At 34.8% G+C, this 23,068-nt stretch overlaps 1 protein-coding gene across 1 annotated transcript; it reads left to right on the top strand.

The window, feature by feature from the left end:
• The first annotated feature begins 12,375 nt into the window (after positions 1 to 12,375).
• LOC124895343 (pentatricopeptide repeat-containing protein At4g33990-like) lies at positions 12,376 to 15,082 on the top strand. The gene is made up of 3 exons (XM_047405785.1): positions 12,376 to 12,711; positions 14,275 to 14,458; positions 14,946 to 15,082. Exons 1-3 carry the CDS (start codon positions 12,376 to 12,378, stop codon positions 15,080 to 15,082), a joined length of 657 nt encoding a protein of 218 aa, XP_047261741.1.
• The last annotated feature ends 7,986 nt before the right edge of the window (positions 15,083 to 23,068 follow it).

Here is a 23,068-nt window from a genome sequence, read left to right as displayed (position 1 = left end):
TTGAGAATTGAGATTTGAGAGAGAATGAGATTTGAGAGAGTGAAAACTTCTGTGAAAAATGATTTGAAGGTGTAGGGTATTTATAGAACTTTTTTTAGGATTAAAAAATTATTTTAAAAGTAAAAAATTTTTTTTTTAAAGAAATGGGCCCAAACTAGCCGTTTGGACCCAAAAACGGCTATATAGCCGTTGGGCCAACGGCTAGTTTGGCCCAAAACTCAAAAGAACAAAAAAAGTATCCGGACCGGGCCGGGTCGGTTAACCGACGGGCCTGTACTGGGCTTGGTCCGAGCCGGGTTAACCGGGCCCAAATTAAAAAATAACCGGCCCAAAACCCTAAAGCCCTAGGGATTGCCGGGCTGGGTCAAACCGGGCCGGGTCCTTTAAGTGGGATGGGTAGGGCCGGTTCGACCCGACCCACTTGACAGGCTTAGCTATAGCCCACGGTTTTCTAGGTGTGCCTAGGGGCCGGGCATAAAATGGGACGAAAATCAACCCGAGGCTCTTAGGCAGGGTAGGGAGCGGGGGAATGTAGGCCATTTAGGTGGGCAAGGCTGTTTGGTTGGTCAAATGGGTAAAACGACGCGATCGGGCTGTTTTGGGGCCAAATCGATGTGCTATAGCCCACGATTTTCTAGGTATACCCGGGGCCGGGCGTAAAATAGGCCAAAAATTGACCTGGGGCTCCCAAGCAGGCTGGAGAGTGGGGAGTGTGGGCCATTTGGGTGGGCGGGGCCATTTGGTTTGTCAAACAGGCGAAATGGCGCCGATCAGGCCGTTTGGGGCCAAATAGGTGTGCTATAGCCCACGATTTCTAGGTGCCTGGGGGATAGGCGTGAAATGGGTCGAAAATCGACCCGGGGCTCGCAGGTAGGCTGGGGAGCAGGGTCTATTTTTAAAAAAATGGTATTTTTGTGAAGTTAAGGAAATGGTATTTTTAAAAAAAAAAATGGTGCTTTATGGTCTATGAATGAATCTAAGGAAAATAGATGGTGTTTTCGTTTAGAAAATTTGGTGATTTATGGTCTAAGAATAAATGAAGTTAGCGAAACTACTTTTTCTTTATTGAAAATTTGGTGTTTTATGGTCAAAAATAAAGTCTTTAATATTTTTTTTTATGTTGTGAATAACGGTGAAAGTGTTGACATGGACATGCATTCTTTTATTGTTCGAGCTAAGACTATTTATGATACATACTAGAGATTTGCCTGACTTTGAGAAGGTTTATCATAAGTCAATTAATTTGTCTTGGGATTGGAGGTATTGTTGTGTTGATCATGTCTATAAAGGTTTTCCATTTATCAGCTAATAAGATGTTAGTCACGTGTTTGTAATTCACTAGTTTGGATATTATTGTAAATTTTTTGTTTATTAGTATAAAGATTTAAGTTAATTTATTTAAAGTTCTAAACTATTTTTGGTAAAGATAGATAACCTTTCTTTCTTTCCCTTTTAATATAAATTTTGAACATTTTTTAATATAGTTTTTAATAGTATTTTAAATAAAAATAAATCAAAAGATTCACGATAATTTTTTTTTAAGGCGTAATACAAATGATTTAGGAGAGAGGACACAAATGCACTTCGCCAAAAATTATTTTCATCGAAATAACCATTAATTTGATATTTTTCAAAGATAGTCATTTCTGCATTTTCGTCGTCCACTAGTGCCTCCTCCTTCTTCTTCTTCTTTTTTTTTGGTTTTTTATTATTTTATTATTTAATTTCTAATGCCAGTTATTTTAGCATTTATAACTTCATAATTATCCTGATATGCGTATTTTTCTTATTTCTTTTTTACTAACAGTATAAAGACACACATATTATAACTTGTACATAATCTACACAATAATGATAGAAATTCTATGCATATCATATACAAAAAAATATATTCTATATAACAATTATATTGTTCTACTCATATTTTATACAACTTTTAGCTGCAATAATTATTTAGATACATGTTTTATAATAATAAGAGATAATACATCAAAACACCCCTAAACTTATAGCCAAAACCTACTTTAGACCCTAAACTAATCTGGCAATTATTCACCCCCCTTAACAACTTTCAAGTGAATTTTTTTTCACCCTAAAAAAACTATACCACTCTCACTACGGAGAGTGCAATACACTCGCGCCACGTTTGTGCCACGTCAGCGCCACGTAAATATATCTTTTTAAAATAATCCCTCAACCCCCTCCCCTTCACACACACACACATACATATATATATATATTAACCTTTCTTCTCCACAACCCCCCACCCTCACGCCCCGCTCCCCTCACCTTCATCCTTTTCTTTTTCTTTCTTGAATATGCATTCTAAGAAACAGTCATTGCATTCAAAAGGGATTTCACAAACAATCAAAGTTGAACAAACTTAACAAAAATTGATTCAAACTAACAGTGGATTCAAAGAATGAAATCAAGAACTCAAATTCAAGCCCCATAAACTGCCATTTCATCCAAAAGGGATTGTAAAACAGATCAAAATTGAACATACTTTGCTAAAATGATTCAAACTTTAAAGTTCTGAAACAAAAATTAGAACTCAAATTTAAGCACCAGAATAAAAATTCAACAAATGATTAATCCATTAGTACAAACGAAAAAAATTAGATGGAAAATAAAAGCTTCAGTTTTCTATCAAGAAGAGCAAAAGAACCTCTTTTCAAAAAAAAGCTTCAAAATTCAAACCCCACCACTTCAATAAATATCACTAAAATTGACTTGAATTAACTTCAGCAAATCCAACAATGGACTAAATACAAGTACATGATCACAAAAACACACCAATATACAAAATTTAAATCCAAATTCCTTCACATTGACCAAAACCCAAATCCCAAAACTCCCAAATTTTTAATCTTTTACTAAAAAATATCAAAAAAATGGCACAAACAACCTCAAATTCATAAATGGCATTGATAGTATTCACCGGCGATGGCATCACTGGCGGCGCGGATGATGAGGCAATTTGAAAGGTTGCGTGATCAATTGAAGCGGCTAGTGGCGGCGTGGATTTGGGAGACTGGTGGCATCAGCGCTGGTCGCTACGTTGGTCGGAGATGAGAGGAGTTCGCCAGAGAGAAGAGAGGATTTTTATTTTATTTTCTTTCTTTGAATATATATATATATATATATATATATGTATAAAATAATAATAAGGTAGGTCCTTTTAAAAAAAAAAAATAAACTCACGCATTTTTCTTTTTTTTTTTTGGCCACGTTAGCCGTCAGGGTTGAAATTAATTCACTTAAAAGTTGTTAAGAGGGGTATATAATTGTCCAACTAGTTAAGGGTCTAAAGTAAGTTTTGACTGCAAGTTCATGGGTGATCTGATGTATTTTCTCTAATAATAATTATGCAGTTTCTTTACACATTTTATACATATACATATTTTATACAACAATGATACTGTTTCAATACACATTGTGTATATGTACATAATATAATTATTATACAATTTCTATGAACATTCTATAATATATATATATACACACCATATTAATATAATTCCTATACCATATTTATACAATCCTTATACCATGTTGATACGGTCCTTGCATCATATTAATACAGTCCTTATAATATGTTGATACAATCCATATAATACAGTTCTGACTGATCATTTTTGGAATTAGTTTGGGCCGGCTGACAATTCCATATCCAATAGCTCAAACATGAGCCATTTATTTTTAAATGCATAAAGCGGAACTAAAAATAAAGAATAAAAAATTACTATCTTTTAAAATGTGAGTTGAAATGGCCCGAGAAGGAAAGAGATGGACAAAGTATCCCAATGACTATCAAATGGTAATATAATTTTACTAATTGACCATTAGTTAGAAAATTGTCGAATAATGGCTATTTATTTTAAAAAGTGGTCAATGAATATTCTTTTCTCAATGATTTACTAGTTTTGCCCTTGAGCTACCCTATGTTGAACTTCCAATTTGTCCATACAAACAGGTAATTTCATCAAAGGATTTTAGGGGTTCCTTAGATGATTATTTGGTTCATATTTTTTTAGTGAGTTGGGTCCAAGGGATTATAGCTTTTTGATATTTATGGAAAATTTGGTAAATGTCTTTCACTCATGGTCAATTTCTGTAGACTAGTATGGTGTTTATTGGTAGTCTATTGTGACAAACCAGCCATTTTTTTCTTTTCCAAAATTGAGCTAGAAAAGCAACTTATCAAAGGCTATTTGAGATAAATTTGTCTATTAAGCAATGCTACGTCATAACACTAGTAATGTTGATCTTCTGAGATACAAAAATAGTCGTTTGACCATGAAAATTATTTATATTTTTAAAAAAATTATTTCACTTTAGTGAAAAAGTGAAAATAAGATGTGTTTGACCATTAAAATTTCAAATAATATTCTGAAATTGTATTTGAAAAAGTTTTCACTTTTTTCACTCATAGTTCTATCACAAAATTTCAAAAACAACTTTAATTTATATTCATGGTCAAACACAACTTCATTTCTAATTTCAACTTCAACTCTAACTCTAGAAAATTATGATTTTCATTGCCATCTCCACATATTTTATCTAGGCAGAATACATACACAATTTTAAACTTGTCAGATTTTCTTAGACATCTAAATCAGGCGATGTTTCTATTAAAAAAAGAAAACACAAATAGTCAAACTAACGATCATTATTTCAATAAATTCCATATCTTTAGAAATATTTCATAATATCGTATCATTTTTTTTCATTTACCCTCTATGCGTATCTCAGAAATCGCACAACCTCCCCAAATATCTCCATTCTACTCAAAATTATTGATAATTTCTATTCAATTTTGAGTTTCAATCAATTTTCTTCATCCTCCATCTACTGCAAACATCATTCAAGTCAATTTAATGCAATTTTTTTTTATCATTTTTTCAAGAGGTGAGTTGGATGTTGAAGTAGATTTTAAGATCTGAAATACTTTTGATAGCTGATACATTTAATACATTTTTTTAGTTGATGCTTTTATTCCTATTTTAGGGTTTGTGATGATTTGTCTTCGTACTGATATTTGTTGTATTTGATACATTTCAAGTCTGTTAACTGAATTTATGCTTTGCATATTTGATACATTTAAATCATATAAATGCAGTATATGTATCAACATTACTATTTTATACAATATTTTTAAAGCTTGACGATGAAGAAAAAAAATCATATGAAGAAATTGTGTAAAAATTGTAGTTTTGAATACATAGATTTGAGTGATGAATGTTTTTTTTTTATTGTTTATTCCCTCCATTTCGTTTTAGTTGACCCTCTTTTTAAAAATATTTGTTTAAATTTAGTTGTATTTTTTATAAAATTAAGAGAATTTTATTATGTTCTTCCAATATTACCGTTAACACTAAATGAATAAATAAAGTGTATTTACTCAAATTTGTATTTTTAAAGTATAATTAATAAGACTAATTTGGTAAAATAAACTCCTAATTAATACTTATTTTCTTAATGGGCGTGCAAAGTTAATGGAGGAGGAAATACACTTTTTTTTGTGCTTTCAAAATCTTACTTTTCAATTTAAGTAGATTCTGTTGTTTCTTTAGTTAGCTAACAATTTTTTACAAATGTATCAAATTGAATATGTATCAAGGTCAAATATATATAAAAAAGATGCTAATTATAGTATATTACTATATAATTAGACAAAATTATAATAAAAAGTATTATTAGAATGTATAAGATTTATGCAAGTTATACTTTTATTTAGTGAAGCTGGAAGCTCAGGAGGTATGTAAGAGGGACAAGTTCAAGTATCTTGGGTTCGTGATCCAGAGTAACGGTGAGATTGACGAGGATGTCTCGCACCGTATTGGGGCGGGATGGATGAAGTGGAAACTCGCGTCGGGGGTGCTGTGTGATAAGAAGGTGCCGCCCAAGCTTAAAGGCAAATTCTACAAAGTGGTAGTCCATCCGGCCTTGTTGTATGGAGCGGAGTGTTGGCCATTAAGAACTCCCACATCCAAAAAATGAAGGTGGCAGAAATGCGGATGTTGCGCTGGATGTGTGGACTGACTAGAGGGGATAGAGTTCGGAATGAGACTATTCGGGAGAAGGTTGGTGTGACTTCAGTGGAGTGCAAGATGCGGGAAGCAGGATTGAGATGGTTCGGACACGTGAAGAGGAGGGGCATGGATGCCCCGGTCCGTAGGTGTGAGAGGTTAGCGTTGGATGGTTTTAGGCGGGGTAGGGGTAGGCCGAAGAAGTACTGGGGTGAGGTGGTTAGGCGGGACATGGAACAGTTACAGCTCACCGAGGACATGACCCTAGATAGGAAGGTCTGGAGGACGCGAATTACGGCAGAGGATTAGGGCCAGTTCGGGTCGCTAGTGTAGGGAATTACTTGGTGGGGGTTTTATTCTTGTCATGATTCCGTGTTCCGTGTTCCATGTTGTATTACGAATCTGTGTGCTTTCCCCTGCTTTCCTCTGCTTTATATTACTTATGGGTGTCGTATTTATGTTATGTAATCTGCTTCTGTGCTGCACTATGTGTTTGTGTGGTATCTCGTGCCTTGAGCCGGGGGTCTATCGGAAACAGCCTTTCTACTTCATCAGAGATAGAGGTATGGACTGCGTACATCTTACCCCCCAAGACTGCACTAGGTGGGAATACACTGGATTTGTTGTTGTTGTATACTTTTATTAAACTCTTGAACTCAAGTACTCAAGCTATTTCTATTAGACCCAATGTACTGATGTGGCATGGTGCGTAGCTCTCACTTCTTTCAAGAGCGTGAATATTTTTAAAATAGCTCCCACATCTAAAAATCTTTTGTTCCCACATCTAAAAATCTTTTGTTCAAAGAAAGGTTTGCCATTATCATGTCTAAGCGAAAAAAAAATATCCAACAAGACTCAGAACGATTCTATTGAAAGAAATAAAGGACCATTTAGAAAATTTTCTCAAAATTATCATCCAAAACCCTATTCTTTATATTGTCCCTCGGTATAATGCTTCAACCCCATCTCTGCTGGCTTTTTTGTTAGTTCCTTTTCCCCAATGATTGATATGTGTCCTTTGTTACTTAATTCTTAAATTTCTATTAGATTTTTGAACCATGTCCATGCGTATTTTTATGATTACTATTTTCTACTTTAATAATTTGTAGGTAAACATAGCTATGGCACTTGAATGCTTTAGGCAAGTGTTGAGTTCAATATTTGTTAAAATATGTGGAGGTGATGAGGAGGTGGAGGAACTTGTTGAAGCTGTTGGAGGGTTGCCTGATTGTCTTGTGATTGATATCGTGGGTAGACTTCCGATAGATACCCTTGTTAGATGTCGTAGTGACTTGAGAGCTTTTACGTCATCACGCCATTTTTCCACATTACATCTCAGTAGAGCTAATCAACGGCCAATGTTTCTTCTCTATACTTTGGACGATACTAGCCAGCACAACGAACAACTTTATGTGATTGACAAAACTGGGCAGCTCACGTACCTTTCTCGCCAACCAGTTGCGGTGAACAACTCCAAGCTAAAGCTTTTATCTTCTTGTCAAGGAGTTGTTCTGTTTTCCGATGGTAAATATAAATTGGTTCCGACAACTTATTATGTTTTGAACCCGATAACACAAGAGGAAGTAATTAAACAACATATACCCCAACCTGGCAGATTATGTGGTCTTTATTATTGTTGTCGAGATCATCAATTCAAACTTCTTTATTATGTACAAGTACCAGAATCTGGCGCTACTTTGTGTCAGTATCTAGTATATATATTCAAGACCCGGAGTTGGAGGAAGATCCGTTCATCATCTAGTTTCAACTTCTTGCCTATAACCCGTTCTCCAGCAGTTGTTAATGGAGCATTGCATTGGATCTTGCTCCCTGATTTAGAAAATAAGGGAGTTCCTCCTTGTAATTCATGTGGGGATAATTGAATCATTGTTTTTAGAATGGATAACGAACAACTCTCTGTTAAGCCTCATCCCGCAAGTCATGTGTGCAATGGACAGCTGCAAGAGCATAGAATGATGAAACTCTTAGTTAACGAGAAAAATTGTTTGTATTTCTGTCACATGATTAGCTCTGAGCATGCAGTGAATACATGGATGTTGGAGGACTATGAAATGTGGGCATGGAACAAAATGTATAAGATTGATATCTTTCATTATTGTAGCTGGGGGCTTGATAGGTATCGTGAACCCACAGTAGACCAGTTGTGTTGGTGGATTGAACTCATCTACATTCATGACGGACTTTTGGTTTTCTTCTCCCGTACTTGTTTATTCTTTTATGATTTAGATAATAAAACTGTCGTCAAGGCAGTCCAACTGCCAGAGCCAGAAAATAGGATGCTATGTTGTTCTGGCTCTGGCTTCTCTTATATAAAGACCATGCTGGCAATAGCTTAATATGGTCTCTGGTATGATGTTTTTAGTTGAGTTGGTGGTAATGTTCTACATAAAGTATGTTTAAGCATAGATGTGTACACACCCTACTGCAATTGATTTTCTATCCCTTTATACGTTTTTTCTCTAGTTTTGAGTTCTTTTTATAAGAGATGTTATTAATATTACGAATGTTTAAATCAAATATGGATTCCTGATATATGAACGAACTATCAGTTAGTTGATTGTCTTTAGTAATGCTTTCCTACAGATTATAGATTGAGAAACTTATAGCTCATCGAGCTCACGGAAACAGAAATGCACAAGCCATTGGTAAGTTAATGAAAGTAAATATGTTGCCTCTAATGATTATTTTGTACAATGTCCTGGCTGCAAGGATTGCTGATGATGTTGTTTGTTACATATTACTAATTATAAACATTCATTAGTAAATCGTCCCTGCATACAGGTGGGTCAAATATTCACGTCTTGTTTGTTTATGCAAAGCACCTGTTTGATGATAAAAATTCACCAACCGGATGTATTGGCAACAACCACCATGATATCCTTTCTTGCCTCTCAGCTTAAGCAAGAAACCAAAAACTGTTGGGTTTGAAATCAAGAGGGTGTCATGTGAAGCTATTAGTTGCAAACTATGAGACGATAAATCAGACGATAAAGAAAACAATAATAAAAAGGCGTACTAAAACCATGATATTACCATGAGGAATGAGTGCAATGACCAAATAATATGGAGCGAGAATAGCAAGAGGCCCAGTCTTTTGCTAATAAAGTCCACTAGAACTGGGCCAATCAGGGATAAAGCCCACCCAAAGAATTTGGGCTAGCATGGGCCCCTAAAAGGTTAACGTTAACAACGAAACAAACTCTACCGAATGCGACCCCACAGTACTCATTGCTAAGCCCAAATCGGCCTAACCAATTGAAAATGGGAGTTTTACGTAAGGGTAAAGGACACACTGATCATTTTTAAAAGGGAAAATAAATGACTAACATTTGATATTTTGTCAAAAACTAGTCAGTGGCTAAATAATTTTCATATTATTGCTATTTTATAATTTAATCATTTTGACCCATGTAATTTAGATGCAATTTATATATCATATTGATATAGTTCTTAAAAAGAGAGAAATATTAATTACCCCCTTGAACTTGCCGACTTTTATTCATGGTACACCTGAACTTTCATTAGTCCTAAGTAACTTTCAGTACGTCGCGAGGTCCTTTTTGCTGATGTGGCAAAATGTGTGTGTTTCACACTCCATCACGCGCGTGATGGAGTATTTTTAAGCTAAATCGGTCTTTTTAATTGTTAAAAAAATGAAAAAAATGTAAAAGGTATTGACATTTTTTTCTACAATAATATATTAACATCAACAATGTAAAATTTATTGATAGAGGTGTTCTAATAACTGCATTTTAAAGAGTTCTAACGGTGTCATCTACAACCACAAAAGGTTAGATTTAATCGTATTGTTCTAATATCTCGATTATCGTATTGTTTTGTAGTAATTTTTATTATGTTCAAGTATATGTTGTAGATGAAAGTTTCGTTGAAGTTTAGAAATTTGTATTAAGGTTAGGTTTGATGATATTGCAGTAATATTCTCTAATACTTTAGTTTCTGTTCTATTACTATTTGCTGTTTTTTCAAATGATAGATTAACGTTTGGTCAGTCTTTAAGGATTTTTCTTAAGGTTTAATCGCATTATTATGATATCTCGATTATCGTATTGTTTTGTTGAGTTTACATACAGTGGTAGATGAATATTCGTTCAGGCTTTAAGAAATTGTTATGTAAAGGTTAAAGTTTAATTAAATTATTTTGTTGTAATTTATGATGTATTACTATCTATTATCTTAATTATTATCCGTGATATGATAGTTCACATCGTAAGAGACATCAAGATATTAATAGATCATATATACCTTGACATGAAGTACACGTGTAAAGCACGTACATTTGACTAGTCTTAAAAAAAAAGTGTAAATTAGTCATATTTTTTCATTTTTGTCCTTTTTCAAATTCCAAAATATTAGTAATGATCATTGAAACTCATACTTAGAAATTTAATTAATCAAGGATAAAATTGAAAAAAATTCCAACATCTATCTTTTATAATGAACAATTCAATTATTTTGAACAATAATAGATACTCACTTGCCATCCACACTCAAACCTGTCCAACAAGTAAATAAGAACATTAGGTTCGCTATACACTCACGGAGCACTAACTTCAAACCAGTGACCGGATAGTGCGAAATGAAAACCAATGCAAGGCAAGAACCCGATTATTGACGCTCTGCTAATAGACCCCCTCCTTTGAACATAGATCCGAACTCCCTACCGGCTTTCATAAGAGGGAAAGATCACTCGATACTCCAACAATTCAATTATTTTGTAACGGAGAGAGTATAATATTTAAATTTATATTTATTAAATTTTTTTTGAAAAGAGTGTCAAGTCAACATGTGAAATAAAATGAAATAGAGGGATTATAATGAATATTCAATATTATCGTTTTTCTTGGCCGCTTTTGACGTGGCACATCTCACTTAAGAAAATTTTAATTAGATGTGTATTTTTCATTAAAATAAATAAATTAATAATATTTTGAATGTCTAAAATGAATAATATTATTTATTACTTATTTAGTACTATAAATAATACAAGAAATAAATAATAAAACTATCTTGGGTAAGAAAATAGATAAATAAATTGAAACATTTAATTTTAATATAGAGAGAAATAAAATAATACGATGGAGTAGTGGGATTGGGAAATCTTAGGGATTGCTATATCTAATAGTAGAGCGTTTTATGGGAAGAAGATCTCCTGGTGGGATTTGATGCTATTAGGACTATGTGAAATTTCCTTAAAACCTTGCATAAATAATGTTTATTTTTTTCCTTATTTATATCCTACCAAGGCTCAGCGATTCTATTGAAAAAAATAAGGGACCATTTTGAAATTTTTCTCAAAATTATCATCCAAAACCTAGGGTTTATATTCTCTTGTCCCTCGGTATATTATTTTATTATTTTTTAAATCAATTTTTGCTTATTGTGTAATTTCTTTTAATACAAAATCTTAAAAAATATAAAATATTAATTTAATGACCTTTTTATCCTTTTTTTTATTCCTCTTTCTTTCATTTCATACCTACAATTAAAATTAAATGTTTGAGAGCCTACAATCAATTTCAGAGATGGTAGTGAGATGACTTGCATCCTCTTTCTACACCTCAAAATTGTCGAAAGGTAATATGCAATCTCCCTTATGAAACAAAAGAAAGACTACTACTTGTCTCTCCATCTGGATTTAACTTTATTAAGTGTGAGTTGTTAGAAAAAGAAAGTAAGCTTGTTATAGCCTTTTCAGATTATGCTGTCTACAAAATTTTTAGAGGTCACCAGCAACATATTTTATAACACTTAATGTGAATGCAAATGAAGACTCAAATCATCAAATGCATGTAACTGAATTCAGAACTCATATATGTAGTAATTGTAACTAGTCTTGCAAAGATAAATAATATTGTCCTATAGACTAGACAATTAAATGGCTTTTTCCTGTTCCTTTTTGCTTGTCCAAATTAGGTTGCGTTAAAGAAGTTAGACGCATGCAAACAAACCTCCTACATTCTTTTTTCGATCGACCATATCCTACGGGATTTGTCTGATGTAGTTTACATTTTATGAGTGTGCTGGATATTATAATGGAGCACATTTATTCCGTGTGCATCCAAAAGGTAGTGGCTGAAGGTTCCTTTGTCATCAAAGATCAAACGTATTCTTCGGATCCCTCTTGATCTGCCATTTCAATGCAATATTTGTGTCAATGTTGAATAGAGTATTATAATGACATGAACAACACTCGCCCAACTCTTCAATTTTTTTTTATTTTTTGGCAATAAACTGTGAATTAGTACCATGAATCTTATGTTCGTATGAACGTTTTCGTGAATCGCTGAACTGTTTGAATGAAATGTTGTCCACAACTGATGTTAAGCCTGACTGTTACACCTTTCCTCCAGTGTTGAAAGTGTATTCAAAACTTGGGTTAGAGTGGGATGTGTTTGTAGCTGCCTCGTTGGTGCATATGTATTGTCGTTTCCAATGTTTGTGTGTTGCCTTAAGAATTTTTAAGGACATGCCTTATCGAGATATAGGTTGTTGGAATGTTATGATATCCGGGTTTCATCAGAATGGAAATGCTATGGAGGCATTGAGCTTGTTGGATGAGATGAGATTAAAGGGTATAAAAATGAATTTAGTGACTACTGCAACACTACTACTTATATGTGCACCGCTTGGTGATACTGTATATGGGATATTAATTTACATGTGTAGGCTATCAAACATTTAAGGCAGAATACATAAGCAACCCCTTAGGTACGGGTCATCTTTCACTTAGGCATTTTAAGTGGACATTGTTCTATTTTGACACCCCAAGTAGCCATAAAGTGTGTCATTTTGACATCTTTTGCTGAGTTGGCCATGTGCGTGCATTACACCTCCATGAAGGCGCGTGAAAGTCATTTTTTGGCTGATGTAGCACCCAATTTGGCCCACCAATAATATATTAACTCATTTTTATTAATTTATACCTTTTTCCTTATTTTTATCCATTATTTTTTTCAATTTTAAGCCTATTTAATGGTGAACATTATTGGGAGAGATTTAAAAATCAGATACATATTTAGGAGCTCGTCTTGCCAAAAATAATATATTAACTCAACGTCCATTAATTCATAATTCTTTCACATTTTTATCCGTTATTTTTGTCAATCTTAATTTATTTAACGATAAAAATTATTGAGAGAAATTTATATGCATTTAAAGGTTCGTGAAGATTAAATAATAAGCACCTTTTTTTTAATCATTAAGGGAAAAATCGATGAAGAAAAATAAAAAAAATAAGCAACATCAACAAAGAAAAAACTAAGAATCAAACAAAATCGATGAAGAAAAATTGAAAAATAAAGCTACATCGGTGAAAAAAAATTGAATTTAAACAAAATCAATAAAAAGAATTTAAAACCGAAGCATAAAAACCAAGAAAAATTAGTGAAGAAAAATTAAAAATCGAAGAAAAATTGATGAAAGAAATTAAAAAATAAAGCTAAATCCGTGAAGAAAAATTAAAAAATCGATAAAAAAATTAAAAATGACTGGGGTGCCGGGGTGGGGAGGGGAAGAAGAGTGGCGTGGTGGGTGGGGTGGGGGTGGCGGGTGGGTGGGTAGGGTGGTTGATGAAGAAGGTTGGTGGGGTGGGTAGGTTAGGGGGAGGGAGTATTTTTTATTTAAATTAATTATTTATAAATTATTTGGCTATTTTTTAGTTAAAATTAATTATTTATAAATTATTTGGACAAATTCACATTTTATTCGTCACTTTCCACCTCATCGGAGAGTGCACCTCACGCACTCATATTATTTTGCTGATTCAGCAAAATGTGTCAAAGTGACACACTTGAAGGCCACTTGAGGTGCCAAAATGGAACAATGTCCACCTGAGGTGCCTAAGTGAAAAATGACGTGTACCTAAGGGGGCTGCGTATGTATTCTACCAACATTTAATTGTAGTATGAAATGAAAGAAAGGGGAATAAGAGAAAGGGTAAAAGGGTCATTGATGGATATTTTGTATTTTTTAGAATTCTATTATTAAAAAATTATTCCACATAAACAAATATAAGTTTAAAAAATAATAAAATGAGTTAGGTGACTTTTTGAGCAAAACATCTGAAGTTGAGTTACTTTCTAAGTAAAACATAAGTGACTTTCTGAGTAAAGTCCAAAGTTATGTAACTTTCTAGGATAAAAGTCCAAAGTTGAGTGACCATTTAAATTATTAACTCTATTTTTGCTTTAGTAATTTGTAGGTACGTACGCGTAACATAGCTATGACAGTTGAATGCTTTAGACAAGTGTTGGGTTCAATATTTGTTAAAATTTGTGGAGGTGATGAGGAGGTGGAGGAACTTGTTGAAGCTGTTGGAGGGTTGCCTGATTGTCTTGTGATTCTGATAGAAGCCCTTGTTAGATGTCGTAGTGATTTGAGAGCTTGTATGTCATCACGCCATTTTAATTACCACATTACATCTCAGTCAAGCTAGACAACGACCCATGGTTCTTCTCTATACTTCGAACAGTACTAGCAAGCACAACAAACAACTTTATGTGGTTGACAAGACTGGGCAGTTCACGTACCTTTCTCGCCAACCAATTGGGATAAACAACTCCAAGTTTAGTATTTTATTCATTTGTCAAGGAATTGTTGTGTTTGCTAAAAACCTATTTCCTCGGACCATTTATTATGTTTTTAACCCAATAACACAAGAGGAAGTAATCTTACGACATACACACCAACCTGGCAGAACATGTGGTCTTTATTATTGTTGTCGAGGTCATCAATTCAAACTTCTTTACGTGCAAATACCAGCATCGGACCCTAAATTGTGTCAGTATCTAGTATATAAATTCAAGACACGGACTTGGAGGAAGATCAGTTCATCGTCCAGTTTCAGCTTCTTGCCTGTATCCCGCTCTCCAGCAGTTGTTAATGGAGCACTGTATTGGATGCGCCTCGATTTAAAAGAGAAGAGAAATCATCGTCCCAATTCATGTGGGGATAATGGAATCATTGTTTTTAGAATGCATAATGAACAATTCTCTGCTAAGCCTCTGTGAAAATATTAAAGTAGATTTTTTGAAAGAATAAATTACTAGTTAAGTTTCTAGAATAGTCTAGTGTAGTATCTTGAATAAACATCTTGTAGAATTATCTAGATATTTTAGAGTAGTGGTAGAAGATGAAGATGACTAGATTTTTATCTTGAATAATCTAGACATTCTAAAGTAGTAGAAGATGAACATCACTAGATTTTCATGTAGAAGTATCTAGAAGTTTTGTAGAATCATCCATGAACAAGTACAAATAGGGATGATCATGTACATTTGTAATCAACCAAAAACAATTCAATTCAAGTAGTGTTCTTCTATACCCAAGTTCTCTTATCCAATATCGTCCTTCTATTTTCATAGCTTTTCCTTCTTAGTTGAATCTTCCGATCTTAGTTAACGATCTTGGGCTAGCAGAAGGTTTCCTAAATATACCTTTCTTCTGCTATTCTCTACATGGTATCAGAGCCAAAGTCATAATTGACTTGTGTTTATTTCAAGATCGGGTTTGCGTGGTTGATTCAACTGGTTTGTATGAATGGATTTAAGTGGTCGCATTAATGGACTGGGAATGGAATTGTTGAATCAGTCCAATTACAAGGTATGGAAGACATGTATGGAGTCATACCTTATGGGCGAGGATTTGTGGTATGTTGTTAACGGGAGTAACACAAATCCTCCGAAAAATGAACCGGAGAATAGTATTGCATACAAGAAGTGGAAGCAGACTAATACGAAGGCGGAGTTCATCTTGAAGAGATCCATCTCCTCCAGTTTATTTGATCATATTATAAGGTGCAAATCAACTCACGAAATATGGAGAACCCTCGACCAGTTGTTCAACAAGAAGAATGAAGCACGACTACAAATATTGGAGAATGAATTGGTGAACACCATTCAAGGTAATCTTTCTATTGCGGAGTACTTTTTAAAGATTAAGAACTTATGTTCTGAGATTTTTTATTGAATATGGATGAGGCTATCTTGAAGCACGAATGAGAAGATTTATCATTCGTGATTTGAAACCAGAATATATTCCCTTTGTGACATCAATTCAAGGATGGCCTCAACAACCATCCTTGGATAAATTTAAGAACTTGTTGTCTTCACAGGAGTTACTAGCCAAACAATTGGCTAGTGAATTCGTTGAATAAAGGGAAGGAAATGCTCTTGTAGCTGACAAGAGGAATATTATAGTAAAAGTAAAAGATATGCCTCACTCTCGATTCTCAGGTGGTTCAAGCTCGCTTGTAAAGAAGGAAGAGTCTTTTAACAATTATAATAAGAAGCCTCTCAGATGTTATCGGTGTGGAAAAGTAGGACACATAAGAAAATATTTTCGAGCGACAAAGAGCAACATAGCTCTTACTAAAAAAGTTGTTGAAGAAGAGGAGGGTTGGGAAAGATGCTTAGAAGCTGAGAGTCGAGCAATAAATGTATTGGCTTCAATAAATTTGGAAGGAGATTGGATTAGATCTAATGCAATTCATAATGTGGAGCGAGGTGGCACTAATAAGAATCAAGAGGACACTGAAGACATTCAGACTGGAGATACGGTGGTTACTATAGAGGAAATCGAAGAAGCAGATCTTGAAATTAGACATAAAAGTCTGAACGTGAAAGATGTTGAAGTAGATTCTGAAGAGATAGTTTCTGAAAATCAAAATGCCTATGATGACATTATTGGAGAAAGCATAAAGGAAGATATAGTGGAAGTTAAAGTCTCAGATCAGTCATCCATCTTATCAACGTCAATCATTGTATCAAAGCAACTATTGGAAGTTGATGAAGAAGCTAAAGATCGAATGAACGATGAAGCCCTAATTTCATATGGAGAGATATACAATATGATTGAAGAGCTAGAAATGGAATCTAGTGGTGGATCCTGTTATGATACTAAGGCTTCACAGAAAATTGATCATCAGATCATCATCAAATCAAATGAGGAGGCTGATACATATGAAATATCCTTATGTTATGGAGTTGCTTCAGAGAGAGTAAGTTCTAAAATCTTGAATTCTAAAGCTCCAAATTTTCCCATCACATGTGTGACAGCTCTGGCGACTCCACTAGGAGCTTTTCCAGAATTCGAGCTTATTTTTGGAGTTGTATCGGCTTTGTTTGGCATTATGGGTGTATAGACATTGTTAGTGTTGTTTTGTGTAATTGTTTTATCATTGTTGAGTGCCTACGTGCTCTTTGTTTACAGTTTTTACCTTATGTATTACCACTTTATATCTGGCATCATGTGCATAACCCGAGTTATTCTTTCTACAACAAGTTTGTAGTACACGTGTTGTACACAACCTCTAGTTGAGTCACCCTTATTTTAGGAGGGAAAACTGTTGGGTTGTATGGAGTAGGTGGACAGCTAAAGCAATCCATTATCGACCATATGCTCCCCCAAACAGCCTTGTTAGTGGACCCCAACGTAGGTCAGCCTTTAGGTCATGCTTATCTGCATCATATTGAGACCTAGCGGGACCCACGTGGCCCTTTGTAGAAGACTCACCTCTAAAGCATCCCTACGTGCTAAATGTTGCATCTTTGAGGGTAACGGGGTCATTTGACGAACTGATTTGGGGAAAGCACATGTTAGAAGTAAAGTGCATAGGCAAGAAATGTTGAAAAAAAATAGAAAAAAAAGTGAGTCGAAAGGGAAAAAAAGAGTTTGTAAGTTTTTAGAGTTTTTTATGGCTTTTGATTTTTCTTTCACAATCTAAAAATTCAAAAAAAAAAAATTTACCTTTTGCACTCATTTTCTCAAAAACATCAAAAAGAGTTTCCTTTACCATGCATTCACAATTCAAAAATTCTAAAAAGATTTTTCATTCATAGGAGTTTTATAAAAGAAAAATTCAAAAAAAAATGGTAGAAGTTTTGTACATTTCACAACAACAACAATAAACCCAGTGTATTCCCACCTAGTGGGGTGTGAGGGGGGTAAGATGTACGCAGTCCATACCTCTACCTCTAAAGAAGTAGAAAGGTTGTTTCCGATAGACCTCCGGCTCAAGTCACGAGATGTACATTTCATAGTTGTTGGTGTCAATTTTGCGTGAAGTGTCTAATTGAAAACCCAAAAGATTTTATTTTCATCGTCCTTCTGTAATCGTGTCTCTCAAGTCAAGTCTTAGTTCGTTTTAATCCTTATTTGTCCAACTTGGACGAACTACGCACCCCTGATTCTCCTCTCTCGGGAGTGAGTTACGTAGGCAACCTATTGTGGGTTCAGGAATTTTATTTAAAAAAGTTCCAAAGAGATTTTCTTCACTCTTCATTTAGAGTAGGTGTTCCATATACATTTTTAAAGGAAAACTACAAAAGATTTTCCTTTAATAGTTTCAAGTTTCATTTTCGTATAAATTTCAAATCGAAAACTCAAAAAGATTTTTCTTCGGTAATCATAGGTTTCATTTTGAATAGGAATTTGAAAAATTCAAAAAGATTTTCTTCACTCTCCATTTAGAGTAGGTGTCATATACATCTTAAAAGAAAATCACAAAAAAAAAATTCCTTTAATAGGTTCTAGTTTCATTTTCGCATGAAATTCAAAACTGAAAATCCAAAAAAAATTAAAATTGGTAATCATAGATTTCACTTTGTATAGGGATGTTAAAGCTGAAAAATTCAAAAACATTTTCGTCAATTCTTTTGACAAATTGTTATTTTCTTTTCTTGTTAAAGTTTCGAGAAAAAGAAAAAAAAAATAAAGAGTTTAATTGGCCATTTTGGCAAGACTTCACAAATTACGCACATCTGATTCTTCCCTCTCGGGGGTGAGATACGTAGGCGCCCTTCTTGGGTTCGGTGATCTTTTAAAAAAAAAAGAGGTTTTGAAAAATGTTGAACTCTAACATATTTGTTGCCTCTTTTTCAGTTAGTTTGAGGTGGTTGGTTTGTGACTTCCTAGATGGTCCTCCATATCACACCAAATCCAAGGAAGGTTTAGTTGTGTCCAATAAGGATATAAAGAGTGGAACCATGAATGAAACAAAGAATCAGGAAATTGAGAGTTTAAAGAAAGAGAATTTGAGACTGAGACAACAAATGATGGAAATGTACCAAGCTTGGGCCAGTGGGTTGCCTCCACCTTCGTTCCCCACTTTTGACCCTGTAAATACCTCGAGTCTTTCACCAAAATTGCAAAGTCAGTTTCCTACTGTTGTTGATGCACCACAACATGCCTCAAAATCCATTCCACGTCAAATGGACCTCAATACTTCCACCACTTTTCCTCTAGCTCCTCAGCATAAGCCTGCTACATTCACAACACCACATGTCGTCTGTGATCTTGTTGCTCAATCCTCTACTGGGACTTCTACACTGGCTCACCCAACGGTTGTGCGTCTCCATGCTGCTAGTAAACCTATATTCAATACTCTTGGTAATCATTGTTATACTCCTGAGCTTGCTTTTAAGTTAACTAGACCACCAAAATTTCTTAACAAAAAGTCCAGTGTACCAGAAGAGTCGAAGAAAATTGTTGGAAAAATGAAGAGTGCAGAAAATGCTATGAAAAAATTTCTAGGACCTGCAGGTAAATAAGATGTTTCATACAAAGACTAGGGCATGCCTTCAAATGCTAACCTTCCTCCAATCTTTGAGATGTCAAAATTTGAGGAGCAAGATGGGCATGAGGAATCTGTGAAATATTTGGGACAATATTGCAATCAATTAAGGGAACCTGGAGGGAAGAAGAATGAGAAAGATGATACTGCTATTGTAGCTGGAGAACGAGCACATCCAAGAAGACGACGTCGTCGTTGCCGTCAGTCTCAGGCCCAAGTTCATACCCAAGCTCTCAATAATCCCTCCTAAAATCCATTATACTTTATTTCCCCTCCTCCATATCTAGTATATTGCGCACAACCATATGTTCAACTCCCTTCTTACTCACAATAGCGCGCACCAACTCCTCAGAGTCACCCTTCGACTCCACAAACCTACCAAAGCTCTTCTAGGCCCGATTTTGGATTCAAGCTAAACAATGAAATGAGGCAGATATCGAAGGATAGCTTCACACCAATTGGAGAGTCGTATGCCAGCTTATTTCAGAGATTGGCATAATGGGGCATGATCACTCCTCTCCTTGGGCACACTCTTAATCTTCGTTCAAGAAATTTTAATCCTAATACACGATGTGCATATCATTCTGATGCTCGGGGTCATAGTATTGAAGATTATCAAGATTTGAAAAGAGAAATTGAAAAGATGATTAAAGATGGATCAATTATGGTGCAGAACATTGACAGTGAGGGAAGCTCTAGTCATGCTAATATGCAAATCAGTGGCTAAGTTGTCAGGTTGAGCAATTGAGAAGTCACCACTCTCCCTACTAGGAAGAGGTTTGGTAGTTTGTTTTGTTTTGTTTTCTGTTTTTTGAATTATTTCAGGGTTGTAGTTCGGGATCCATCTTGTTTTATCCCTTTATCGTTTATGTTCAAACCCCTTTCTCTTTTATTTCAACTAACCGAAGTGTTCCTTTTTCTTTGTGTTTTAAATATGTGTTATTTGTTTGTTTTCTTCACATAGAACATTTTATGTTGATTCTAGTGATATGACATGCTAGCGAAATTTTCAATTAGATCTGAAAATCCAATTTAACCATGAGACATTGAATCAGAGGTTTAACTTAGTAAAAGAGAACATCTGAGAAAATAGTAGGGTGCTGAGACATTTGGTGACAAGTTGAAGCCTTCTTTGAAAATTAAGGCACTTATTTTGAGAATCACAAGAATAACTTGGTCATCGATTGAAAGACACATCTTAATTAGGTCAAATAGTGGCTGCGTGAACAGAACAAAAATCAGCTCCACAAAATCACGAGTCATTCAAGGTGAGGAATATGCAACAAAAGTGGAGTTGTATGCTAGAAAAGCGCAGAAGAAATAATGACGCACAGACTCAGCCAAAGTTAATGCTGCAAAAGATGTCACAAATGATCTTCATCTTTCACTCCCATATTACATGATATGTACTTGCATTTTTAAGGATTGATAAGACGAAGGCATTTCATTCTGCTATCCAAACATTGTGTCATCCTTTGTTTACCCCATTTGAGCTTTAGTCCTATTTTCTCTCATACCCCTCTTTTGGAATCAAGATAGAGTTAGTAAAACTCAAAAGAAACGTGTTGAGAAAAAAAATGTGTCCAAAAGAAAAGAAAAGAAAAGAAAAGAAAAGAAAAGAGAAGAGTATCAAAAATAGGGTCATAAAAAAAATCCCAAAGAGAAAAGAAAAAAAAGAAACAAAAATCAAAATCAAACAAAAGAACAAGCTACCAGAACTACGCATGACCTGATTCTCCTCTCTCGGGGGTGAGATACGTAGGCTGCCCTACTCTGGGCTCGGTCCAACCAAATAAACAATTTAGAATTACCCAGTCAAAATAAACTAGGCATGAGTTAATCCTCATTGTTTGAGTCGATTCTAAAAATTGTAAGTCCCACCTCACTTCAAGTGTCGTTTGGGCCCCATGCCATATTTTCTTTCTAACCCTATCCAAAAGATAAGTTACAACCAAAGAAGGACTTTCAGATCAATCTTTGAAAATGCTAAGATTAAGCATGAAATGGATGTGATGATGCATTTTGAGAACTACTTGTCTTCCTCGGCATAAGGAATCAGGAGAGGAATGAAAATGAGAGTCTTATTGGTGAAAACCCTTGTGGGAAACATAAGACGATAGTGAGTTGAGAGAAATAAAAATGAGAGAGTCTTATTGGTGAAAACCCTCACGGGCACCATAAGGCAATGGTAAGTTGAGGGAGATAAAAAATGAGAGAGTCTTATCAGTGACAACCCTCACGAGCACCATAAGACGACGGTGAGTTGAGACAAATGAAAATAAGAAAGTCTCATAGGCAAAAAACCCTCACAAAAACCATAAGGCAATGGTGAGATGAGAAAAGGAAAATGAGAGAGGCTTGTTGGCAAAAACCACTCAATGGGCCACTAGCCGAATGAGGTCTTAAATGCAATTGACCTAAGGAAGCAACTCAATTTCGAGGTCATTAACTCAACAACAATTGGTAGAAAGTTTTGGATAGAAATATTAGGCAGTTAAATTCGATATGCATGTCATAATCATTAGAATTGACTGTCATTTTTAGATAAACTTTTCTTTCATTTTTTTCGATAGGGACATTCATTGTTGTTTCTTTCTTCTCTTTAGTTATATTTTTATTTTTCTTGAGTTAGTTATCCTAATAAAACAAACATTGTTGCCATTTTTCTCATCTTTGAGTTAAGTCCATGTCAAAACAAGTGAGAAAAGATTTCAAAATTGGCTACCAGCTTCTTTAATTGCACAAAGTAAGACAAAGGGCCAGCATATGAAAGAAACAAGATTGCACGTCAGAACAAGGCATGCAGAAAGTTTTGTTAATAGACAAGTCTGGGAACTCGTAGAAATATCAAGGTTCAAAGAGTTTATCAGAGGAGCAAGACAAAGCAGAGATACTGTGTTTATTTCAGAGTCATTTCCTTAATCTGTGTTTGGGTCAATGACACGGTAAAGTAAGGGCAAGTGCCAGCAATCTAAAACAAAATGAAGGGAATAAACACTGGAACAGGTGTCAGGAAAGCCAAGTGCTGCAAACTACCACTAAGTTTTTAACTGATAAATTTTCTTTGTTGAAACAGGGGTAAATTTGCTTCACTTAATTCAACTACCATTGGAAATGCACATTCATGAAATTTACTTTATGTTCAGGACCCTCCTGAAAAATGGGATTCTACTTTATGCTCAGGACCCTCTGGGAAAATGGGACTTTACCTTATGTTCAGGACCCTCCTGGAAAATGGGATATTACTTGTGTTCAAGACCCTCCTAAAAAATGGAATTTTACTTTCTGTTCAGGACCCTCCTGAAAAATGGGACTTTACTTTCTGTTCAGGAACCTCCTGAAAAATGGGATTTTACTTTATGTTCAAGACCCTCCTGAAAAATAAGACTTTACTTTCTGTTCAGGACCCTCCTGAAAAATGAGA

This window comes from Capsicum annuum, unplaced genomic scaffold (genome assembly GCF_002878395.1).
Source record: "Capsicum annuum cultivar UCD-10X-F1 unplaced genomic scaffold, UCD10Xv1.1 ctg81431, whole genome shotgun sequence".
Classification (NCBI taxonomy): domain Eukaryota; kingdom Viridiplantae; phylum Streptophyta; class Magnoliopsida; order Solanales; family Solanaceae; genus Capsicum; species Capsicum annuum.
Note: the sequence above shows the minus strand (reverse complement) of the source record. Positions and strands in the feature narration are given on the sequence as shown.

Bases quoted from the DNA above. Each gene is read 5' to 3' on its own strand.
- LOC124895343 (XM_047405785.1), top strand. From the start codon at position 12,376: ATGTTGTCCACAACTGATGTTAAGCCTGACTGTTACACCTTTCCTCCA. The intron at 12,712-14,274 runs GTATATGGGATA...AGTAATTTGTAG, and splicing joins GTGCACCGCTTGGTGATACT to GTACGTACGCGTAACATAGC. The intron at 14,459-14,945 runs GTATGTCATCAC...CCCGCTCTCCAG, and splicing joins TCGTAGTGATTTGAGAGCTT to CAGTTGTTAATGGAGCACTG.